This window comes from Canis aureus, chromosome 1, assembly GCF_053574225.1.
Source record: "Canis aureus isolate CA01 chromosome 1, VMU_Caureus_v.1.0, whole genome shotgun sequence".
Lineage (NCBI taxonomy): Eukaryota > Metazoa > Chordata > Mammalia > Carnivora > Canidae > Canis > Canis aureus.
The window spans coordinates 113,549,515-113,574,016 of NC_135611.1; the positions used below are offsets into that span (position 1 = coordinate 113,549,515).

A 24,502-nucleotide genomic window follows, 5' to 3' on the forward strand; every position below is an offset into this window, starting at 1 on the left:
ACACAATATGTCCATTGGGTCTTCTGGGAAGCAGATGTTGGCTTGATGTTACGAGGGAAAGTGTTTCATGGAGGGATAAGAGAGGTAAGAAACAGAATGGGTCGGAAAGATCTTCAAACACAGGTGTAGATGCAACACATTTGTGGAATGAAAAATGAAGGAAAATTGGGCAAGAAGAGACACGGATCTCCATGCAGAGCTGACAGTCTCATTCCATCAAAAAAGTACATCGGGATTGAAGATTGTCTTTTAGGGGTGCCTCATGTTGGGCACAAATGGTCATGCCCCATGCCCCAACTGTCTTCAGTCACTGGCTGGGGCTTCCTTGGAAGAGCGTGGACTCTGCTCCAAGCTAAGGTAGATCCTGATGGTGCTGGAGCGGGAGGCTTTCAGCTTACTGCTCTCCTTGCAGCTGAACGGTAAATTCTTCTTGAAGGGGGATTGGGATACACGTCTCCATGCTTACCACAGACATACATACACAAACACACATCACTATAGCCCTACTGCTCTTTCCATGAGTAGTTTTAGAGCTATCAACTCACCTAGCAAGTATATAGTCCAAGGGTCATTACACATTCTTAGCTGTGAAAATCCCATGCCAAATATTCCTGTGTGCAAGTCCAATACATGAAATATGTGAAGTACAGAAGAGCTGTAGACCCTCAAAGGCTCTTTACTTTCTTTCATGAGGAGACATCCCCAGGGTAACAAGCCACCCAGTGATTCCAGACACATTCCTTCTTCAGTCCTACATACTGTTGGGATCTACTGACACTAAGGTAATCAGGATACAGCCAGTCACTAGCCACATGGCTCACAGTCCAGCATGTTACTTACTGGTCTCAAGGAAAACCAGTAATTAGATGGGTTTCATCTAACAAAGGCAAAGACTAGAGTTATATAACAGAAAGGTGATAGAGGCAGATGGAAAAGTTACACAATGTGGGGACTCTGAACTTTGTTTTTCTTTTCTTGAGTGGGCTGCTGATGAGCTGGCAGCTATTAGAGGCTGGTTCTGCCCTTGAGTAGTTAGATGGATCATCAATAAAAACAAATTGAATTCTTTTTTTAAAGATTTTATTCATGAGAGACAAAGAGAGAGAGAGAGAGGCACAGGCACAGGCAGAGGGAGAAACAGACTCCATGCAGGGAGCGCAACATGGGACTTGATCCCGGGTCTCCAGGATCACACCCTGGGCTGAAGGCAGCACTAAACCGCTGAGCCACCCGGGCTGCCCAACAAATTGAATTCTTTATGGAATCATCCAGGAGATCTTGAGATTTGAACTCTGTCATGTGTGAAAGGCTCTTGCTATCCATATCTGTCACTATCCTTACCACCTTCATGTTTGGTATTTATCATTTCCTTACCTGAACTTTCCATACTGCTCCCTTATGAGACATATGTATTGTTCTCAAAATTTGTCAATTGAATGATCAAGAAAAGGTGATGCACTATGGTTTAAGTTTTTGTCTCTTTGATTAGTAATGAGGACTTTTGTGTGTGTATTCTTGCATTTCTACTTTTATGAGTTGTTAGTTTATATCCTTCACCCATGTACCTACTCTATATTTAGAACTTTTCTCATTGGTTCTATAAACCTGTCATGCAAAGAAGATGCTGACCTTTATTCTTGGTTTTGGGTAAAGAGATTTCATCGTGCATTTGTCCTTGGATTCAGGTTTTTTTTTTTTTTTTTTTTGGATTCAGGTTTTTAAAAAAATAATGAAATTACTACTTTTGAAATAAAATTCTAATTTTTGGTGATTTGTCTAATTATCTCTGGTTTTAGAAATATCTTCTCTGTACATACATTTTAACCCAACAGTTATACTTCAGAAAAATGTGCAAAGATGGAAACACAAGAATGTTTGTTTCAACTGTGTTTATAAAGACAAAAATAAATAATCCACATATGCATTTTCTAACAGAGCAGCATGCATTGGTTATCAATCCCAAGGGAGCAGAACACCATGCACTGGTTACCAATCTCAGGAAAGGACTCAACTACATGAACATTAGGAAAAACCATTGCCATGACAACCACCAAGAATAAAAGTCCAAACAACACATTTGCCAACTGAATCTTGGTATCAGAGTTGCTAAGGAAAATACGGTGCAGTCAAGTACTGGATGGAACAATGGTGAATTGACATAGAGGAGAGACATTAAGATGCCCATTCATCCCCGATGGCCAGCAGATGTCTTCTAGCAGGTGATACAAGACGATTCACCTCTGGTTCACCTCTCTTCTGCCATATGGAAAGACCTTGTCCCCATCCAGTAGAGACAGATACAGCAGTGGGGTTGGCCAGCGGTCATCTGACACATGCTTAAGCAGAACAAAGGAGTATTCATTGAACTTAAACAGAAACAGATATTCCTAGCCAAAGTGATAAGCCCAGCACAAGCTATTTAGGCTTCCTATCTCTTAGTAAGGAAGTGTCCAAGCCCAAGAATCATTTTATACTGACCAGAGGTCAAAAGACTGCATGTAAAAAAAAAAAAAAAAAAAAGACTGCATGTTGAGACAGGCTCTTCCAACATCCATCTATAGGGGACTGAAATATCTCATACAATAAGATACTAAGCAACAAATAAAAAGTCAAAACTGAAATTTAGACACGTAGAATTACATCATAATTTGTAGTGTAATATTTGTGTTATGAAACTATCTTCTGGAAATATTTGGACAAACAGAAGACTCCATTTTTCTTACCAAGCCGAAACTAAATTAATCTGTGCTTTTCCTCCAATAAGAAAAAGATCTAGAACTTGAAAAAAACTACTAAAAATGTTTCAACAAAGTCTCTTTTATTTTCCACTTGGTATAATAATAAGTGAAAAGGAGATATTACCTGAGCAACTTTCTTGGTTCTCAGCAGCTGGGGTTTCTTCCCTCCACTTCAACATTCTGAGCATTAATGAACTCTCCCAATGTAAGAGGGGTGTGCAAAACAGACTCGTTGAAAGAGGATGACCACATCACCACTCCCAAGGGGTGAGCTATCAAGACTTTCTTTAACCACTGAAAAAAAATGACTTTAATGATACCTAATCACAAACTTCCCTTTCCCATATTGGCCAACAGAACAGGAGTGGAGGTGTTACTTAGTCTTCCTCTAGATCTACGCTGTCCAGCATGATTGCCACTAGCTATATGTGACAAGTGAGTGCTTGGAATGTAGCTAGTGAGAAGAAATCACAATTGATGAGGGAGTTTTGCTACCTTGTTATTAATTCCAGTCCATAGTTTCATTAGGGTTTACTCTGAGAAAGATCAATATTGCATGATCTCACTCACATGTGGAATCTAAAAAAGCCCAGTTTCTAGAAACATGGGTTAGACTGGTGATTCCAGAAGCTGGAGACCAGGGGAAATGGGGAGATGTTGATCAGAAGGTACAAACTTCCAGTTATAAGACAAGCAAGTTTTGCAGATCTCATGTATGGCATTGTGGCTACACTTAACAGTACATTACATTACATACTTGAAAGTTGATAAGACAATAAATCTTGAATGCTCTTACCACCAAAGAAAATAGTGATTATATGGGGCAATGTGTTAATTTGCTCTATCCTAGTCCCCATAATTTTGCAGTATATATGTGCACCAAATCATCATGTAGTACATCTTCCATTTACACAGTGCTACACGTCAATTATAAATGAAACTGCAAAAGAAAAGAAACCCAACTTCAGATGAACCTTGAATATTATGAAGCAGCCTGTCACAAGATGCTGGGGAACAAGGTTTCAGGCAAAGGGAACAGTAAATGTAATTGTGTACTAACATATATTTATGTGCACTCAGGAAGTTCTGGAAGAGAGTTCATCTAAATAGAAAGTCTTATATCTATGAGAGGGGATTTAGGGTTGACCTGCTTACCTTTTCCTGGGTAACAAAGCACAATATTTCATTCCAGGATAAGTATTTATTGAACTTGGGTTTCTGAGGGTTAGCTGGGGGTTTGTCAATATGGGCTCAGCTTGGCTAGGTGGCTCCCCTCCCTATGGCCATCACTTCCTCATGCCCAGTGGCCTAGCCCCGCCCCGTTCTCATGGTGATGGCAGAGATGCAGGAGTGAAAATTCAACTATACAAATGCCTTTCATATCTTTGATCACTCCACATCTGTAACTCAAAGCAAGTCACTGGGCCACACCCAAGGTCAAAATGTGAAGACATACACTCTATCCATGAGGATGTGGAGAAGGAGCAAATGTTTCTGAAGGATAACTTACTCTGAGTTTTACTTTTTTCTTTAGCCTTTTCTGTGTTGTTTAAATTACTTTAATAACCAGTGTGTATCATTTCAACATTAAGGAAAAAAAGTAATAAAGTCATTCAATTTAAAACAAAAGAGAACAGGGATGCCTGGGTGGCTCAGTCAGTTGAGTGTCCAACTCTTGATTTTGGCTCAGGTCTTGATTCTGGGGTTGTGGAATTGAACCCTGATGGGCCTGGAGCTTGCTTGGGAGTCTCTCTCCCCTTCGCCCCATGCATACTCTCTCTCTCTCTCTCTCTCTAAAAAAAAATAAAAATTAAATATTTAGAAAATAAACAAAAGAGAATAGAGATGCCCAACAACATACATATATTTATTATTGTCTAGTTTTTAAATGGTTTTTTCAGCAAAGCTTACTGAATGAGTTCTTAAGACTGCCATAATGCATTGCAAGCCTCTGGTCTAGCTTCCACCAGCTGCCTGCAACCCCTGGCAGTCCTCAACTTGTTAGCTACATCACTCCAATCTTTTCCTGTCTTCTCATTGCCTCCTCCTCTGTGTGTCTGTCTTCAATTCTGTCTGTCTCATCCCTCTCTCTGCCTTTCTTTTATAAAGAAACTTGTCATTGGATTTATGGCCCACTCAAATAATCCACAATGTTCTCCTCATTTCAAGATCCTTAAATTAATTACACCTGCAAAGTCTTTCTTCCAAACAAGGTAACATTCACAAGATCTGGATATTAGAACACAAGACATACCTTTTAAGGGCCACCATTCAACCCACTACACCTATCATACATACTAATTATTGTATAAAATATACAAGAACTTTTTCAAGAAAAGAAAATGAACACTTTCTTCACCCAGGAAATAAAACATTACAACTTTAGAAATCCACTCTGTCCCTTTCCAATCATATCTCTTGCCTTCCCTGATAAACAATTTCCATTCTGAAATTACTATTTATCATTCTCTTGTCCTTCTTTAAAGTTTTCCCACATATGAATCATCCTTAATACATGGTGATATTACATTAGTTTTACCTGTTTTAAACTTTACATAAACAGAATCATAGGATACATATTCTTCTGTGATTTCCCCCCTGCTCAATATTGTTTCTACAATTCCATGTTGTTTTGTATGGCTGTAATTCATTTTTATTTATGGATAAATATACCATTGGAATGAGCCCACTTTATGAAAATATCATAGTCTATTTGTCCAGCCTATTGTTGATGGGCATTTGGAGTGGTTTCATGATGCTTTTTATTTTTTATTGAAGTTCAATTTGCCAACATATAGTATAACACCCAGTGCTCATCCCATCAAGGGCCCTCCTCAGTGCCCTTCATCCAGTTACCCCAACCCCCTGCCCACCTCCCCTTTTGCAACCCTTTGTTTGTTTCCCAGTTAGGAGTCTCTTGTGGTTTGTCTCCCTCTCTAATTTTTCTCACTCAGTTCCCCTCCTTTCCCTTATAATCCCTTTCACTATTTCTTACATTCCCAGTATGAGTGAAACCATATGATGATAGTCCTTCTCCGACTGACTTACTTCACTCAGCATAATACTCTCCAGTTCCATCTACACTGAACCAAATGGTGGGTATTCGTCCTTCCTGATGGCTGGATAATATTCCATTGTATATATACACCACATCTTCTTTATCCATTCACCTCTCCAAGGACACTGAGGCTCCTTCCACAGTTTGGCTATTGTGGACATTGCTGCTATGAACATTGGGGTCTAGGTGTCCTGGCATTTCACTGCATCTGTATCGTTGGGGCAAATCCCCAGCAGTGCAATTGTTGGGTCATAGGGTAGCTCTATGTTCAACTTTTTGAGGAACCGCCACACTGTTTTCCAGAGTGGCTGCACCAGCTGGCATTCCCACCAACAGTACAAAAGGGTTCCCCCTTCTCCATATCCTCTCCACATTTGTTTTCTGTCTTGTTAATTTTCGCCATTCTCACTGGTGTGAGGTGGTATCTCATTACATTTTTGATTTGTATTTCCCTGATGGCAAGTGACACAGAGCATTTTCTCATGTGCTTGTTGGCCATGTATATGTCTTCTTTGGTGAGATTTCTGTTCATGTCTTTTGTCCATTTCATGATTGGATTGTTTGTTTCTTGGCAGCTGAGTTTAATAAGTTCTTTATAGATCTTGGATACTAGCCTTTTATCTGATATGTCATTTGCAAATATCTTCTCCCATTCTGTAGGTTGTCTTTTAGTTTTGTTAGCTTTTGCTGTGCAGAAGCTTTTTGTCCTGATTAAGTCCCAATAGTTCATTTTTTGCTTTTGTTTCCTCTGCCTTCATAGATGTATCTTACAAGAAGTTACTGTGGCCAAGTTCAAAAAGGTTGTTGCTTGTGTTCTCTAGGATTTTGATGGATTGTCTCACATTTAGATCTTTCAACCATTTTGAGTTTATCTTTGTGTGTGGTATAAGAAAATGGTCTAGTTTCATTCATCTGCATGTGGCTAATTTTCCCAACACCATTTATTGAAGAGACTGTCCTTTTATTTTTAAGATTATTTATTTATTCATGACGGGGGGGGGGGGGAGAGAGAGAGAGAGAGAGAGAGAGAGAGAGGAGGGAGGGAGAGAGAGAGAGGCAGAGATGGAGGCAGAGGGAGAAGCAGGCTCCATGCAGGACGCCCAATGCGGTACTCAATATCCCTATCCCGGGACTCCAGGATCACGCCCTGGGCCGAAGGCAGGCACCAAACTGCTGAGCCACCCAGGGATCCCCAAGACTATCCTTTTTCCAGTGGATATTCTTCCCTGCCTTGTCAAATATTAGTTGACCATAGAGTTGAGGGTCCACTTTTGGGTTCTCTATTCTGTTCCATTGATTTAGGTGTCTATTTTTGTGCCAATACCACACTGTCTTGATAATCACAGCTTTGTAGTACAACTTGAAATCCATCATTGTGATGCCTCTGGCTCTGGTTTTCTTTTTCAATATTCCTCTGGCTATTCAGGATCTTTTCTGATTCCATGATTTCATGATATTTTTATACATTTCCTGGTGCAAACTTGCACAAATATCTTCAGGATATATACATGTAGGAGGAAGATTGAGTCAAATTTCCTTAGTAAAGCAAACTTTTCCAACATCACATAATTTATAGTTCTACCCTCTGTGAAAAGAGTTTCCATCCTGCCATATCCATCAGTTGCCATTATCAGACACTTTCAGAATTTGCTGATTTAGTGGCCACCAAAACGGTGTCTCAATTTGATTATAGTTTTTAATTTGCCTGATTATTAGTAAGGTTAAGTATCTTTCCATACTTTATGGGCCATTTATATTTCCTTTTCTTTTTTTTTTTTTTTTTTTTAAAGATTTTATTTATTTATTCATGATAGTCACAGAGAGAGAGAGAGAGGCAGAGACACAGGCAGAGGGAGAAGCAGGCTCCATGCACCGGGAGCCCGACGTGGGATTCGATCCCGGGTCTCCAGGATCGCGCCCTGGGCCAAAGGCAGGCGCCAAACCGCTGCGCCACCCAGGGATCCCTATATTTCCTTTTCTGTGACATGACTGTGTCTTTTGCCCATCTCCACAGGCATGAGCTGTCCCAACAACCTGAAAGAAAGGAGCTTGCTTTCTTCTGCTCCTTGACTTTCCGCTGACCCCATTTCAGCCACACTCCCCCAGCCCACCCTGATCTTTGCTACCACCTGAAACCTGAACACAAACACTTCATTTTCCAGCCAAACTCCTTGTTCTGCTCAGTCTCTGCCTCACTGCGGTGACTCTGCTTGGCTGGGTATTTGGTTACTCTTCCAAAGAATGCCAACTCAACAGAAGGTCAAGTCTCCCTCCTATTGAAAGAACTTTTATTTTTATTTCTTATTTCACACTCAGAATTTTCTATTTTAGGCTTATAGGGAAGCATTTCAAGAACCACAGGATTATCAGGAACAGTTTCCTGATGTCTCATAAAGAATCAAGGTGAAAAAAAAAAAAAAAAAAAAAAGAATCAAGGTGAGGTTTGGCAGTCCAGAGTGGTGATTAAGAGCATGAAATCTAGAGTCAACACAAGCCCATGCCAGGCTCAGCCATGGATCAGCCATGGAGCCCCAAACAACTCACTTCCATCTCTTTGGGTCTTGTTTAACTCATCTGCAACTGGGAGTGCAGGCTTGCTGTGAAGGCTTTAAAAAGACAATGCTTATAAGATGCTTCACACAGTAAGATAATAAGCTCTCACTGAATGCTATCATTATCAGCAATACAAGCATTTACATTTGAACCAAGAAGGCTTCCCTCAGATTCTCACTTGTGAATGTTTTAGAACTATTGGAGGTGGCTGGTTTTTCAACTCCATGAATGTACTAAATGCCACTGAACTGTTTCCATTGAAAAGGTTCATTTTTTAATAAATATTTGTTGGGAGAATCCCTGGATGGCTCAGTGGTTTGGCGCCTGCCTTCGGCCAAGGGTGTGGTCCTGGGGTCCCAGGATCAAGTCCCCCGTCGGGCTCCCTGCATGGAGCCTCCTTCTCCCTCTGCCTGTTTCTCTGCCTCTCTCTCTCTCTCTCTCTGTGTGTGTGTGTGTGTGTCACTCATGAATAAATAAATAAAATCTTTAAAAATAAATAAATATTTGTTTATTTATTTTTTTTTACTTACATATTTATTTATTTAAGCCATACATCCAATGTGGAGCTTGAACTCACAACCCCTAAGATCAAGAGTTGCATGCTCTACTGACTGAGCCAGCCAGGCACCCCTTCACTTCAATTAGAAAAAACATTCTCATTTGGGAGAGGTCATAGATTTCAGCTGCATTTGTGGGCATGAGCCAAGTTTTCCTGAGAGTTTTGGGTCAGGATAAGGGGTAGAAGACAGCAAGTTAACTGGTGAGGTTGGCAGAGGGAGCAGGGGGTGTAGCAGTCACATATGTCTGCTCTGTCCCATCATCTCACAAGCCTAAATGTGGCTTGCCAGAGTCTCTCTGCCCTGCCCTCTTTCATCCCCCACTTGTGAAACCCATCCTGCAAGACCCAGTTCAAATGATACCACCTCTAGGAAGCCCTCCCAATCCTCAATCCCAAGTACTCAATCATTACAAATAATTACTAATGAATACTAATAGGAACATTGAAGACTTTAGTTTATCAGGGTCTGCTGTCCCACTAGTCTAAGAAATCCCTAGAAGAAGGGATTGTGCCCAGTTCCCACCATGTCTAAAATGGAACTCATTATCTCCTTCCTCAAACCTGCTCCTGATCTGTGTCCCCAAACCAATAGACAACATTACCATCTACCCCCACACTGGCCTCCTCCCTCGCACAGCCAACACATAACCAAGTAAGAATAGGTTCTTCCTTCTGTATATTTTCCAAATCACGCCTCCTCCCCATGCTCATGGCCATGTCCTCTGTGCCCTGGAGCCTATAGAAGCCACTTCTGTGTCTTTGGACCTGCAGTCTCATCTCCAAAAATCTGAACAATCTCCCTGAAACTCAAATTTGAACATTTTGTTCCCCTGCCTAAGACCTTTCAGGGGCTCCCCATCATCTTAGGACAGAGTCTACACTCCCCACCAAGTCGCATAAGGTCCAGCAGGTCTGACTCCTGCTGATGACTACAGCCTCATCATTGCCCAGCCCAGATCCTTCTAGCCTAACAGCACCTGACCATGCTCCCCTGCCTTGGCACTTGGATTCCTCTGCCCAGCATGCTCCCTCCCTAATCTCCCCCTCCTGCCTCAAAAACTCTTATTTAGTCCTCTAGTGGCTCATCCTGAACATACAAGTTTGAAGCAAATGCCATTTCTGGGTCCCTACAGATGCCTGTGCCCCCCATCCCCATCCTGATCCCTCTGTCTGCTCCACCATCCCCATCCTGACCCCTCTGCCTAGGTCTCCATCCCTCTGATGCCTTTACCTGACCTGCCCTGACCTTTCTGTGTCCCTGTGCCCACGTTGACCTGTCTTCCCTGCCCTCCCCTGACCCCTCTGTCAGTGCCTTCTCACACCAGCCCTGTACATCCTGAGCTTCACTGACTTGTGGCTACTCTTTCTCCCCTGTGGAGTGAGATCTTCATGAGGGCATGGCCCAGGGTCACCCCTGTGTCCTCAGCATCCCTCAGCACAGGCTGGCACAGAATGACCAGTTGACTGAGTGTAGGTCAGATGAATGGCTTAAGTGTATTGAAGGCTTAGGAGGCTGGGGAACACCGTGGGAGAGAGAATTTTCAGAGTGGATATTTGAGTTGATCCTCAGAATACTCTCAGGACACACCTATCACATGCAGGCCTTTTCTGTCTACTGTGACCTTTGAAAACTGAGAGAGGCAATACCCTGGAAAAAAGAGATACTTGGTTTTTCAGGAGGGAAATGGAGCTGGGCCAGGGTTGTGTTTGAAAGCAAACACAGGCACAAGCAGATTTCAGACACTGTACATAGCGTGGCCCACATGCCTACATCTCATGCCAGAATGCCCAACCACACACATACATACATAGTCACCAGCACTACGTGCATACATACACATGTGAATGCACAGTCAGACGTCAGGGTGGACACACAGACACACATGCAGACGCCCTCCAACAGGCATACTGCAAAGCATGTACTCAGTTGCTCACAAACAGATACAGAGACTGGTGTGCATTCAGGCACACTGGCCTGCACACACGCACCCTGTCATAAGCTCACACAGGTGTACACGTCTAGACATAAACAGGTATGGATACCCTTTTGTGTGCGCATGCACACTCCACAAAGACAGGGGTGTTCATCAATACAGGTATCAACATGGACATGCTGATACATACGTGCACTCAGACGGGCAGAGACCCCCCAGCATGTGCCCAGAATGACACACATATACAGATGTATAAATAAGAAGAAACATGACACAGGCCTCCAGGAGAACCTGCTGCACACACTGGCATGAACAGAAAGATCCAGAAGCACACAAGAGGGCTGAAAGGCTGACTTGCAGGAGACACAAAGATATGGATGGGCAAGGTGCTGTGCCCCCATCAACCCCCAAACAACCTGAGGGTTTGCCCCTGATGCACCCTCCTCACACTCCACCGTCCCTCCAGGAGGCCACCTCTGAGGTCAAAGCTCCATTCGAAGCTCCAGGAGAAAGGCTCAGCTGTGCCCCAGAAAGAAGGGCAGGCAGATTCCCACAAGGCTTTCTCTTCCTTCCCCCTTTCCCAAAGGGGAAGTATTCAGAACTTCAGACCAGAGAACATAAAGTCCAGAAGGGGGTTTAGAGAACCGCTTCCTCATGTCCTTCATCCTGAAGATTAATAGGAATAGCTATTACTTATTGGCACTTACTGCCATGTACTTCACAGCCACTAACCCACTGACTCTTCCCATAATGGGGGAAGAGGCAGGTCCTGTCATTGGCCTCAGGAGGCTCAGAGAGATGAGGTGAGTTGTTCAAGGTCCCACTGCAAGAACGGGTAAGGGATTCCAATCCACGCCTTTACTGTGCTCTTAACTGCTGTGCAACCTGCTGGTTGGGATTAGGGGAACTGACACTTGCCAGGCTTGTGCTAATAGTCCAGCCATGCTTTTCATGACAAACAGGGGTACCTGGGTGGCTCAGATGGTTAAGCATCTGCCTTCACCTCAGGTCATGATCCTGGGGTCCTAAGATTAGCCTCACATCAGCAGCTTCTCATTCTCCCTGCTATCTGCCTACTTTTGTGTGTACATTCTCTCTCAAATAAGTAAATAAAATCTTAAAAAAAGAAAACAAACCGGGATCCCTGGGTGGCGCAGAGGTTTGGCGCCTGCCTTTGGCTCAGGGCGCGATCCTGGAGACCCGGGATCGAATCCCACATCGGGCTCCCGGTGCGTGGAGCCTGCTTCTCCTTCTGCCTGTGTCTCTGCCTCTCTCTCTCTCTGTGACTATCATAAATAAATAAAATTTTAAAAAAAATTAAAAAAAAAAAGAAAACAAACCAACAAACATTCCTAGCCAATGAACAAAAACAAAACAAAGCAAAACAGAAACAACCAACAAACAACTTTTCTATCTCTGCTTTGTTCTCTGCCCTCTGTTTCCTCCCCAGAGGACTAAGGCTCAGCGGCAACATGCCAGTCTGAGTGCCAACCTCAACCACCTGCTCTCATCCAAAGTTAGCTCTGGCATCTGAACAGGTGAGAGGAAGTTTTGACCATCAGATACTGCCTCGTGCCCTATGGGACCCACAAAAGATCAATCCAGGACCCACATGGTGCTTATGTCAGAGCCAGCTGGGACCAGCTTCAGAGCTACATGGTGCCACCCTTGTGACCCCCTGAAGTCAGCCCCAGTGGCCGCCAGGGCCTACCGTCAGACCCTCCTGGCACCAGGGCTGGCTTCGTTAGTGTTCTCTTGGTATCAAGCTCAGTGTCAACTGGCTTTCAATGCTAGTGTCTACTGGGGGCCAGATGATGCCAGCAGCAGAAGTTGCTAGCGCATCTCTGTGCACTAGCAACTGTTTATTAGCACTTACTGCCATGTACTTCACAGGCATTAACCCACTGACTCACACATGCCAATCCCACGCCACCCCTTGCTACACTTGGCCTCCACTTGGCCCTCACGGTGGGCTAGGCCCGTCAGTGGAGGTAGGAGAGGACAGGGTTCAAATCCCAGCTCCCTACCTGCCACCTGTGTGACCTCAAGCAAGTGCCAGTAGAGAGGCTTGCTCTTCTGAACAGCAAAACGAAGATGATATGAACAAGCCCCACTGCTAGAAGGAGTCCATGAGCTCACACATCCACACACTGGCTCTTCACAATTAGTGCTCACCCAAGGGTAGTGCCCTATTGTTAAGAAAGAAGGTCACTGAGGAAGGACAGCAAGGCCACCATGTGTTCTCACTCCCACCCTCAGTCTCCAGGGCTTGGCTCTCTCCCCACTCAGTTTTCCCAAACCTCTCCCACTGTGGGTCCCTCTGTGTGCCTCCAGCAGCCCTGCCGAATCTGCAATCACCCCAAAGGGACCTCACACGCCCTCCCCCTCCACCTTCTCTTCTCAGGTACTCCCTTTCCACTGGCGGGGGAAACCCAGCCCCAGAAAGGGGAGTAAGCATGCAGAGGAGACACAGGAGCCCCTGCCCACCCTCTGTTGTCTCTCCTCAGTATCTCACATACGAAATCGGGAACACTAGTAACCCCACTACTAACAACAACAATGGGAATGATGATCCTAGTGAGCTCCCCAGGGACTTGGGTAGAACCAGTGAGGCTTTCTGTAAATTACACCCCTTGAGACACTTGGGACTTTTGGGCACTGTACTGGCGGATGTCATTACTATTTCCAAGTCTTGCCCAGTCCCTCTGCCACTCAGACCACAAGTTACTCTTCTTTACTAAGGGAAGTTCCACTTAAATGTGGCTCTGGACTTCTACCTCTTTCCCAATCACAAAAAGGCAGGGACACTGATCCTGACCTTGCTTTGAAGTCCTGGTAGGGATTCTCTGTTCAAAGCAATGGCAGGGCAAAGCCTGGGGCAAGTGCTACTCTTTGATCCTGCCAGACTCCCATATACTCCTCCTCCCAGGAACCCTATCACAGACAGGGGTCCTCCCTCTCACAAAACCCTCAAATCCAGTCCCTGGGATCTCTCATCCCATGGCCTTTAACCATACATCCCTCTTCCCTCAAAAAACCCCAAATCTACAACCATACATGCTGTCCCATTCCAACAGAAACCCAATTCTCTGGATTCTTGTCTCCAAAGATGCCCTAATCCATAATTTTTGGATCACTTCTCACTCTACCTCAAATCCAAAGTCCAGGAGTCTGAATCCATATTTCCAAAATCTTAAGAATCAGAATTTGCTTACTGCTTCACCCAAGTCTATAGACTTCAGGTGACCCTTCCTAAGGGTCCTTCCACTCTGTTAATCTCCCAGGTGTCCCATCCTTCTGACTTGCTGTCTTGTCCCAAGCTCAGCTGTGAGTCCAGGGGTGGAGGTGGGGAGTCCAGGGGTGGAGGTGGGGGGAAATACTCTTTCCGTATTTCTATATCTGGGAAATGAAATGGCACAATTAACAAACAGAACCAAAGTCCACCCTTCTCTCCCAGGTGGTATAAAGGCAAACCACCCCAGCCAGCACCATCTGACCGTCTTGCCCAGTGCCACCATGGTGGCCTCAGGGATCCTTCTGGTGGCTTTGCTCACCTGCTTGACAGTAATGGTCTTGATGTCTGTCTGGAGGCAGTGGAAGCTCTTGGAGAAGCTCCCTCCAGGACCTACTCCATTGCCCTTCATCGGGAACTATCTGCAGCTGAACATACAGCAGATGTCTGATTCCTTCATGAAGGTGTCAGGACATAATGAATGGGTGGAATGGAGTAGGGCTGGGGGGCTTGCTTAATTGATCTGGGACTTTGAGGCAGGGGATGGGCAAGGTTGAATCATTCTTAAGAAAGTAGAAATGTGCAGGTTGGGCATCAGGGTCCTGGACAAGAAAGAGAAGATTTTGGGATGTCCAGCCCCTTGAGTAACAGAATGTGGGGGAATGCATGCAGTAGGTAAGGACTGCTCTCAGGGCCAGGTCCCAGTGGGGGCTGCAGCCTCTAAGCACTCCCACCTCCATCAGATCAGCAAACGCTATGGCCCTGTGTTCACCATCCACCTGGGGCCTAGGCGCGTCGTGGTACTGTGTGGATACGAGGCGGTGAAGGAAGCTCTGGTGGACCAGGCTGAAGAATTCAGTGGGCGAGGCGCACAGGCCACCTTTGACACTCTCTTCAAAGGCTATGGTGAGGGGGCTCTGGGTGAGGGCCCATGGTCAGGCACACTTGATGCCTCAATTTCTCCACTCTTCTTCTCCTGACTCGCCTGCCCAGAGCTATGGCCAAGTTCTACCCCTGTTCCCCTCTGTCCTGTTCTTGGTTATTGTGGCCTCTCCCTGGTCTTCTCTAGCTTGACTCGGGGTGTCTGTGTCTCTACTCCTCCTGCTTCTCGGCCTATCTCCCTGTTCTCTCTCACCCATGCCTCTTCTTCCTCTGGGTTTGGGAGGAGCTCTTGCTTGGAACCCAGGTCATTCATCTCTGCGTCCTTTACTCTCTCCTGATTGTTTTCTTCCAACCTGGTCTCTAAATCTTTCCGTATTTCTCTAACTCTGACTTGTATTTCTCCTTGTCTCCCCACCAATCGCTCCCCAACCCATCTTTCCCTGCCTCTTGCTCTCTGACTACCTCTGTCCACCTCTGTCCACACTCCTACCCACATCCTCTCACCCCTATGCTCCCTCCCCAGGGGTGACGTTTAGCAATGGGGAGCGGGCCAAACAGCTCAGGCGCTTCTCCATCACCACACTGCGGGACTTTGGAGTGGGAAAGCGCGGCATTGAAGAGCGCATTCAGGAGGAGGCAGGCTTCCTCATTGAGGCCCTCCGGGGCACACGAGGTGAGTGAGCAGGAGGGAGAGAGAAGGAGGGCTACACTCACACAGACATGCGCTTTCTCCTCCAGGAAGGGGACTGGATTGGGAGAAGGGATCCAGGCTCTGGGATCCTGTGCTAGAAGTTTAGCTCCTCACTCCAGGGCCCTCCCCCAATTCTCAGGCTGGCATCAGACCACCCAGTTGATGCTTTCCCAAATTGCTGTCTCTCCCACCCCCAACCCATTCCCCAGGTGCCTTCATCGATCCCACCTTCTTCCTGAGCCGAACAGTGTCCAATGTCATCAGCTCCATTGTTTTTGGGGATCGCTTTGACTATGAGGACAAAGAGTTCCTGTCACTGCTGCGTATGATGCTGGGGAGCTTCCAGTTCACAGCTACATCTATGGGGCAGGTAACCGATCTCAATCTGGCTCTACAACACTACTACTGCCAAATGCTCCCCCACGTGGAAAACATCTGCCCCAAACTGCATCCTCCTCTAGTAGGGTGTTCTCAAAAACAGCCCCCATTCTTGGACAATTGAACGTTGCATCAGAACCCAGGACATGTGTCCAGGACCCAGTTTCCAAAGACACCTGGATATCTCAACAGTAGATCCTCACCAAAAAAAAGAGGAGGAGGAGAATGAAGAGGGGAAGAAGGAGAAAGAGGAGGAAGAGAAGGAACAGGAGGTAGGGAAGGAGGAGAGGGAAGGAATAGGAAGAAGAGGAGTTGGAAGGGACAGTAAAGTGGAAATAGATGGAGGACGAGGAGAAGAGGAGGAGGAGGAGGAAGAGGAGAAGGAGAAGGAGAAAGAAGAAGAAGAAGAAGAAGAAGAAGAAGAAGAAGAAGAAGAAGAAGAAGAAGAGGAGGAGGAGGAGGAGGAGGAAGGAGGAGGAGGAAGGAGGAGGAGGAGGAAAGGGGGAGGAGGAGGAGGAAAGGAGGAAGGGGGAGGAGGAGGAACAGAGGAAGAAGAAGAAAGAAGAAGACCATCAGAGCCTGCAGACAAGAAATACATCCTCATACCAGCTCTCTCACCTGGGTAGGTGTTCTCATCCCGACCTAACCTTAATATCTAATAGTTGCTCCCTATTAAGATATTCCATCTTTCCGTCTGAGTATCTTAGCACCTGGACAAATAACCACCTCAGCCCATTTCCCAAACACCCAAACACCAGGTGCTGTAAAATCCAGCCCATTAAAATAATTTGATATTTACATAGATGTCCCACACTGGCCCACTAGAATAGCCAGTAAGTGCCACCTACAAGCCCAGATAAATATCTAAACATCATGACAGGCTCCAGTAATGGTCCCCTAAATGTGTAAACACACCTGGTTAAACTGATCCCCAAACACTGAAAAAGTATCCCCCAATCCAGCTCACTCAAACACCTGCAGATATGCCCCCTATCAGCCCATATGAATAACTCACACACATGAATAGATGTCTCCACCCACATTTAAAACACCTGCACACCAGCCCCACTTAATACCTGAAACCTAGACAGAAGACCTCAATTCAGATCCACTATGAATAATTGTCTCAAACTTGTGAGATCATATGAATGCTTAAACAACTAGATATGTGTCTCCCATCAAATCTTGAATACTTGAAACCTGGATGTGTCCCAATCCATTTCACCTACATTCTTTTTTTTTAAAAGATTTATTTATTGATTGATTTATTCATGCTAGACACACACACACACACACACACACACACACAGAGACAGAGAGAGAGAGAGGCAGAAACACAGGCAGAGGGAGAAGTAGGCTCCATGCCCGGGAGCCCGACACGGGACTCCATCCCGGGACTCCAGGATCACGGCCGGGGCCAAAGGCAGGCGCTAAACCGCTGAGCCACCCAGGGATCCCCTCTCACCTACATTCTGAGACAGGAGCCCTCACACTGAACTCACATGAAAATGTATATATCTCCTCCCATCAAGCCTCATAAATAACCTAAACACTTGGACAGGTGCCTTTAACCCACTGCCTTCCTTGCCCCAAGAAAGGTCGTGCTCCTATCAGGACCTAACCACTGACTCCTGTCCTTCCCGTCCTTTCTTCTCTCCCCATCCTCAGCTCTGTGAAATGTTCCATTCAGTGATAAAATACCTGCCAGGGCCACAGCAACAGGCAATTAAGGAGCTGCAGGGTCTGGAAGACTTCATAACCAAGAAGGTGGAGCAGAACCAACGCACACTAGACCCCAACTCTCCTCGAGACTTCATTGACTCCTTCCTCATCCGCATGCAGGAGGTACAACCCAGCAGCATTCCTCTTTTGCGGACAGCCTGCAAAGCCAGGCAGAGGGAAACCAGGCTGGGATGGGGAGAGCAGAGGCCCATTCTTATCATCCCCCTAATAACACCCTCACCATCCCAAATGTAATAACCCTGGCTGCTCCATCTATGAGCACTTGCCCATGGGTAGGACCTGCATGTGAACCATTAAGCAACACTTGTGTACCGTGTGCTTGCTGTCTGCATCCCTCTCCTTCTAATATTCCCTACCATAAAACTGTGACACCTGCGCTGATGAGTAAAGGACAGATAGGCAGCCAGGTAAAGAGTGTGGAAGGGTGTTTTGGGCAGAGCCAGCAGCCTGAACAAAGCCTTGGCTGGACTGAGGTCCTCTCCCCACCTCTGGTCTGGATCTAAGAGAGGTGGGTCCACACGGAAAGATCCTGGAAGGGCTCTGAGGGCCCTGAGGGGAGTGGGTCTGGCCTGAAGCCCTCTCTCCCTGCAGGAGCAGAACAACCCCAACACGGAGTTTCACTTGAAGAACCTGGTGTTGACCACACTGAACCTCTTCTTTGCGGGCACTGAGACAGTCAGTACAACCCTGCGGTATGGCTTCCTGCTGCTCATGAAGCACCCAGATGTGGAGGGTAAGCCAGGGAAGGGGGGCAGGCAGTGAAACAGTGGCCACAGATCCCAACACTTCCTCTGAGTCCACTGTAATGTCCCCACCTTTCCCAGGGCCTAGGACCCTAGGAATGCCCTGTTATCCAGCTATAGGTGATATTCTGCTGATAAGCATCAGCTGAGTTTCACTCGCTGTGAAAATGTTGAAAATACCTGAACTGACTGGCAGTTCTGTGCCGAGCCAACTGTATGTGAGACCACATACAGCTTGAGACCAGGTGAATAGGATGCTTCACCAACAATGTTTATGGCCAAGATCTGTTTGAATGGTCTACATCCATGTTACAGATAGATATACATATTTGGACTATCATCCCCACCCTGAGACCCCCAGATACCTAAACACTTTCCCCCTCCTCCCACAGCCAAAGTCCATGAGGAGATTGATCGGGTGATTGGTAAGAACCGTCAGCCCAAGTTTGAGGACAGGGCCAAGATGCCCTACACAGAGGCAGTGATCCATGAGATCCAAAGATTTGGAGACATAATCCCTTTGAGTCTGGCCCGCAGAGTCATCAAGGACACCAAGTTTCGGGAGTTTCTCCTCCCCAAGGTACTTTCCTGTCTGGCCTACAGGGACCTCCAGCCTGCTCCTTGTGACCTAGCATCTCCCATTCCCCTTAGAAGTTTCCCAGCCCCTGTCCCACTGTCTCAATCAAACACTCCCCCAACCACCATTTCCCTTCAACCCACCCACTCAGATTCTTGAATCCTTTATCTCCCCCAGAGTTCCTGCCACAGGGCATATGAACCCCATGTCCTCAAAATTTCTCTTTCAAAAGACATGAATCTCATTTCTAGACCTCCTCTCTCAAGAGCATGAATCTCATGTCCTCCAGACATCTCACCTAGAGAGGCACAAACTTGATATCTCTCAAACTTCCTGTCTCTGGGAGCATGAACCCATATCATTTCAACTTTCTGCCTTGGAAGACATGAGCTCCACATCCCCCATACGTTCTGTCCTAAGAGACACAGAATCTGTGCTTTTCAAACTTCTCTTGTCAGGAGACACGAACCCCATGTCTGCCAAGCTTCCTTCTAAGCACCCACATTCCCACACCTCCCATTTCTCATCACCTAGGGCACTCCAATTGTCCCTCCAACCTCCATGCACTTTCAGCACACAATACCCCCACTCTACCTTATCAGATCCCTCTCTCCTCCTCACCAGGGCACCGAAGTGTTCCCTATGCTGGGCTCTGTGCTGAGAGATGCCAAGTTCTTCTCCAACCCCCAAGACTTCCACCCTCAGCACTTCCTGGATGAGAAGGGGCAGTTTAAGAAGAGTGATGCTTTTGTGCCCTTCTCCATTGGTAAGAGACCACTGTCTGCTGCCAAGCCACTGCTCCCACCAACAGGGCCTCCTTCATCCCAGCTCCCTCTCTAAGGTGTAGCCTGGTGTCTTTCTCCGGCTTGGAAGTCCCTCTCACGCTCTACCTTGCAGCCCATCAGTTGCAACCATCATAACTGCTTGAGCTCAAGTAAAAGGATAGAGGTGATCATACCCGTTTCAGAGAAGCAGAAAAATCAAAGCCCTTAGTGAATCAGAGATTTGTCCAGAGTCATTTACATTCTTCTTTAGGTTCCTTGGGAGGAGATGAGAGCCCAGCAGCCATATCTGAGTGTATACTTGGAGGGAAGGGGCATCTAAATTTCCCATTGCTACAGACTGCTAGCTCACCCCCATCTCCTGTGCAAGGGAAACTGATGCTCAGAGAGGATTAGAGATGTCTCTGAAAGTCTCTCAGGCCACGATATTGCAGCACCTCCTCCCTGGGTAATGCAGCTGGGGATGGACAGTGGGGCAAGAGGGCAGTGAGAGCAGGCCTTACCTCCAGCTCTCCCATTCTGTGTCTTCAGGAAAGCGATACTGTTTTGGAGAAGGCCTGGCTAGGATGGAGCTCTTTCTCTTCCTCACCACCATCTTGCAGAACTTCCACTTCAAGTCCCCGCAGCTGCCCCAAGACATCGACGTGTCCCCCAAGCTCGTGGGCTTAGCCACCATCCCACGAAATTACACCATGAGCTTCCAGCCCCGCTGAACAAGGGCTTTGGGAGGGTAGGGCAGGTAGGGGGAGAAAAGCAGGGGTAGGTACAGGGGCGTGGCTACTGAGAGGGGCGGGGTTATTGGAGGGCGGGGCTAGCAGGAGGGAGGTGGATTAATGAAATAGGAGGGGCAGAGTGGATGGGAGAGGAAGAGGAAAGGAATGGGCTTTATTCACCTTGGAAAACAGATTCTTCAGAGGTGGGATGAGAGGAAGGGAAATTATTGAGCAAATATTCTCTGTCGGGTCCATGCAAAAGTGTTAACACATTTACTTCACCTAATACTCACATGCAAAAGAAAACTGATTATGATTATGATTTTCTATGCAAAAGAAAACTGATTATGCCCATTTTACAGGTGGCAAATCTTAAATAATTCCCAAGGAATCTACAACAATGACCAAAAAAAACAAAAAAAAACAAAAACAAAAAAACAAACAAAAAAAAAACTCCTAATAAATGACTTTAGCAAAGTCACTAAACATACCAAATTTTTTTTTGTGTTGTTGCTTTCTATACACTAGCAAGAACTCTATGAAATCAAAATTAACACAATACCATTTACAGTCACTCCAAAAAAATAATATACGTAACTATCTAACAACACATGCACAGGATCTAACAACACATTCACAGAACTTAAATGCTGAAAGCTACATAACACTGAAGAAAGATAAAAAATTTTTTAAGATTTTATTTATTTATTTATTCATGAGAGACACACAGAGAGAGAGAGAGGCAGAGACACAGGCAGAGGGAGAAGCAGGCTCCATGCAAGGAGCCCAACGTGGGACTCGAGCCCGGGGCCCCAGGATCACACCCTGGGCCGAAGGTAGGTGATAAACTGCTGAGCCACCCAGGGATCCCCAAAAGATCAAAATTTTTATATAGACAATCTGAATATCCATTGATAGATGAATGGATAAAGGAAATGTGTGTGTATGCAATATGCAATATGCAATAGAATATTAGTCAGTCATAAGAGGGAAGAAAATCCTTGCATATGTGACAACATAGATGAAACTTAAGGATTTTATTGAGTGAAATAAGCCAATCAAAGAAGAACTAATAATATGTGAATCCACTTGTAGGGTGAATCTAAAATAGTCAAACTCATAGAAGCAGAGAGTAGAGTGGTGGTTGCCAGGGGCTGGAGGAAGGGGAAAAAGAGGCATTGGTCTTCAGTGTGAATAGTTTCCTTTGCCAAAGCTGAGTAAATTCTAGAAATCTGAGGCAGGACATTGTGTCTATAGTTGGCAATACTGTACACTTAATTTATTAAGAAGGTAGTTCTGTTGAACGTTCTTTCCACAACTAAAAAAAAAGATCTAACAACAAAAAAGTATAAACTAAAAAGCAGAAGGATTTACTGACACCCTAAAAAAGAGGATTAAAAGTCACCTCAGGGGCACCTGGGTGGCTCAGTGGTTGAGTGTCTGCCTTCGGTCCAGGTCATCATCCCGGGGTACTAAGACTGAATCCCACACAGGCTTCTGGAGCCTGCATCTCCCTCTGCCTATGTTTCTGCCTCTATGTGTCTCTCATGGATAAATAAGTAAAATCTTTAAAAAGAAAAGTTACCTCGGGGATCCCTGGGTAGCTCAGAGGTTTAGCGCCTGCCTTTGGCCCAGGGCATGATCCTGGAGTCCTGGGATCGAGTCCCGTGTCGGGCTCCCAGCATGGAGCCTGCTTCTCCCTCCTCCTGTGTCTCTGCCTCTCTCTCTCTATCATAAATAAGTAAATCTTAAAAAAAAAAAAAAAGTTACCTCAAAGTCATGAATAACCTGGCCTTTGTGATTGCTCAGGTCAACCTAATAAATCGCATAGAGTTTGGTAAGACCAAAATGACATTTATTTTACATATATTTAATTTAGGTGACAGTGTGCATACCAGTGAGAATGATTCGGTTGAAAATATAGGAATTATGGCATAAAAGTTAGTCTGGAAATAAAAGTCATGATGTAGGAACGAGTTAGGGGCAGACAGGGCTAGGCAGGGAAAGATAAGGAAAAGTCCCCAGAGTCAGGCTCCTATCCACTCCAAGAAAACAGATAAGACAGTAAAAACAGAAAAAAATAAACCCAGCTCTCTAGCTCCAAAATGTTAGGGAGTATCCCCCTTTAATGGCTACTAAGTAATCACAGAAATCCCAGATGTAGAGAAATGTTGTGGAGGAGATACTGACCACTGACCGTAGAGAAGGGAACACTTTGTGCTCATGACATTTACAAAAAAAAATCTTGTTGTTACAAGCCCACCTTTTTTTTTTTTCTAAATACAGACATGATACTTACAAACCCACCCTGATATTGATGAGAAATTTACCAAGTTCCCTTGTCATTTTCCTATAAAAGACAGACCATAAAAGTCCTCAGTGGCAACCCTATGGGGACCCCTCTCACTTTTGGGAATTTTCTCTGTATCTCTGCTTAATAAACCTCTATGGCTTTGCTCGCTTTCTTGTCGGTGAGATTCATTCTTCAACTCCATGAAACAAGAATCAAGTTCTCCTGTATCCTATTATAGTTTAAAGAAAGTACCTTCTTATACCTTACTCAGCTCAACCTCCTCAGAAAAGAATGTTCACAACTGGAAGCAACACATAATGAAGGTGGGACAGCCATCACAAGGATCATTTTTAGATGTTTAGAAATGTTTTATAAATCCTTTTTTAAAAAGGATTTTATTTATTTATTTATTCATGAGAGACACTGAGAGAGGCAGAAACATAGGCAGTTTCCATGTCAGGAGCCTGATGTGGGACTCGATCCCTGGGATTCCAGGATCATGCCCTGGGCGGAAGGCAGGTGCTCAACCACTGAGTCACCCAGGAGGCCCTTATAAATCCTTTTAAATAATTTCTGTAAACTACGAAGATATCTGTGTATCTAATACTTGAATGTGTAGGAAAATTTTGGAGATTAGTTATACTGTACTTTGAATTCCTGAGAATATTAGTGAGTACCAAACTGTCAGATCTTTTCAATTGTGATGTAATATTGTTTGAAAAGTTTACTGGACTTGGGTCCTTGGACCTAGGAACAAGAGAAACCAGGCTGAACCCAAAATTTAAAGGCACAAGCAAAGCTTTATCAGAGCTTATGCTGGAGCACCAAGGAGGCAACACAAAGGAAAGAATCCTCAGGCTGACTCTCTGAGGTCAGGAAGTTTTTTTTTAAAGAAACTTAGGTGGGAAAAGCATGACTTCTATGCAGGTAGAAGTGGGGATTTTTTAGTACCTGCATATTAAAGGTTATGTTTCTTCATACATTACATGTCTAATTAACATGTTAAATCTTACCCTTCAAGGTGCCGAGTGGCTTAGTCAGTTAAGTGTTGGACTCTTAGTTTCAATTCAGGTCATGGTCTGGGTGTCTTGAGGTCAAGCCCATGTAGAGCTCTGCACTCAGCAGGGAGTCTGCCGGAGATTCTCTCTCTCCCTTTCCTTCTGCCCTTCCACCCACTAACACTCACACACGTGTGTGCGCTCTCTCTCTCTCAAATACATAAATAAATCTTTAAAAAAAACCTCTACCCTTGTGTGATTTTTAGTATTATAATGAAGGGAAAAGTTGCTGAAATTTCGGCACTGGGGGGTCCTTCTTGGTGCAAACTGGTTTGGCCTGGTCTTAGTAGTGAGCATCCTCCCTCCCCATTCCTGCAAGATATCCTAATCAAGAAGCACAGAGTTTTAGCTTTTTTTTCTTTTTCTTCTTCTTCTTATGGAGGTAGCTATAGGGGTACCTGGCTGGCTCAGTTGGTGGAGCATGTGACTCCTGATCTCTGAATTGTGAGTTCAAGCCCCACATTGGGTGTAGAGCTGATTTAAAAGATAAAATCTTAATTAAAAAAAAAAAAAAGAATGCTGTATTTTGTGGTCAGGATTGAAGGCACCCAAGTCTAGTCCCTACCCT

General features: G+C 45.2%; 1 protein-coding gene and 1 long non-coding RNA gene across 2 annotated transcripts; one reads left to right on the forward strand and one right to left on the reverse strand.

Moving 5' to 3' along the window:
* Positions 1 to 1,158: 1,158 nt before the first annotated feature.
* Positions 1,159 to 20,629, reverse strand: LOC144285599 (uncharacterized). The gene is made up of 3 exons (XR_013353867.1): positions 20,374 to 20,629; positions 2,863 to 3,032; positions 1,159 to 2,336 (listed from the first exon to the last, which is right to left on the reverse strand). It is a non-coding gene; the product is annotated as an uncharacterized LOC144285599 (long non-coding RNA).
* On the forward strand, positions 14,334 to 23,044 carry LOC144285597 (cytochrome P450 2A13-like). The gene is made up of 9 exons (XM_077850863.1): positions 14,334 to 14,538; positions 14,818 to 14,980; positions 15,480 to 15,629; positions 15,857 to 16,017; positions 17,694 to 17,870; positions 18,360 to 18,501; positions 18,904 to 19,091; positions 19,713 to 19,854; positions 20,402 to 23,044. The coding sequence occupies exons 1-9, from the start codon at positions 14,359 to 14,361 to the stop codon at positions 20,581 to 20,583; spliced, it is 1,485 nt and encodes a 494-aa protein (XP_077706989.1). The 5' UTR covers positions 14,334 to 14,358; the 3' UTR covers positions 20,584 to 23,044.
* The last annotated feature ends 1,458 nt before the right edge of the window (positions 23,045 to 24,502 follow it).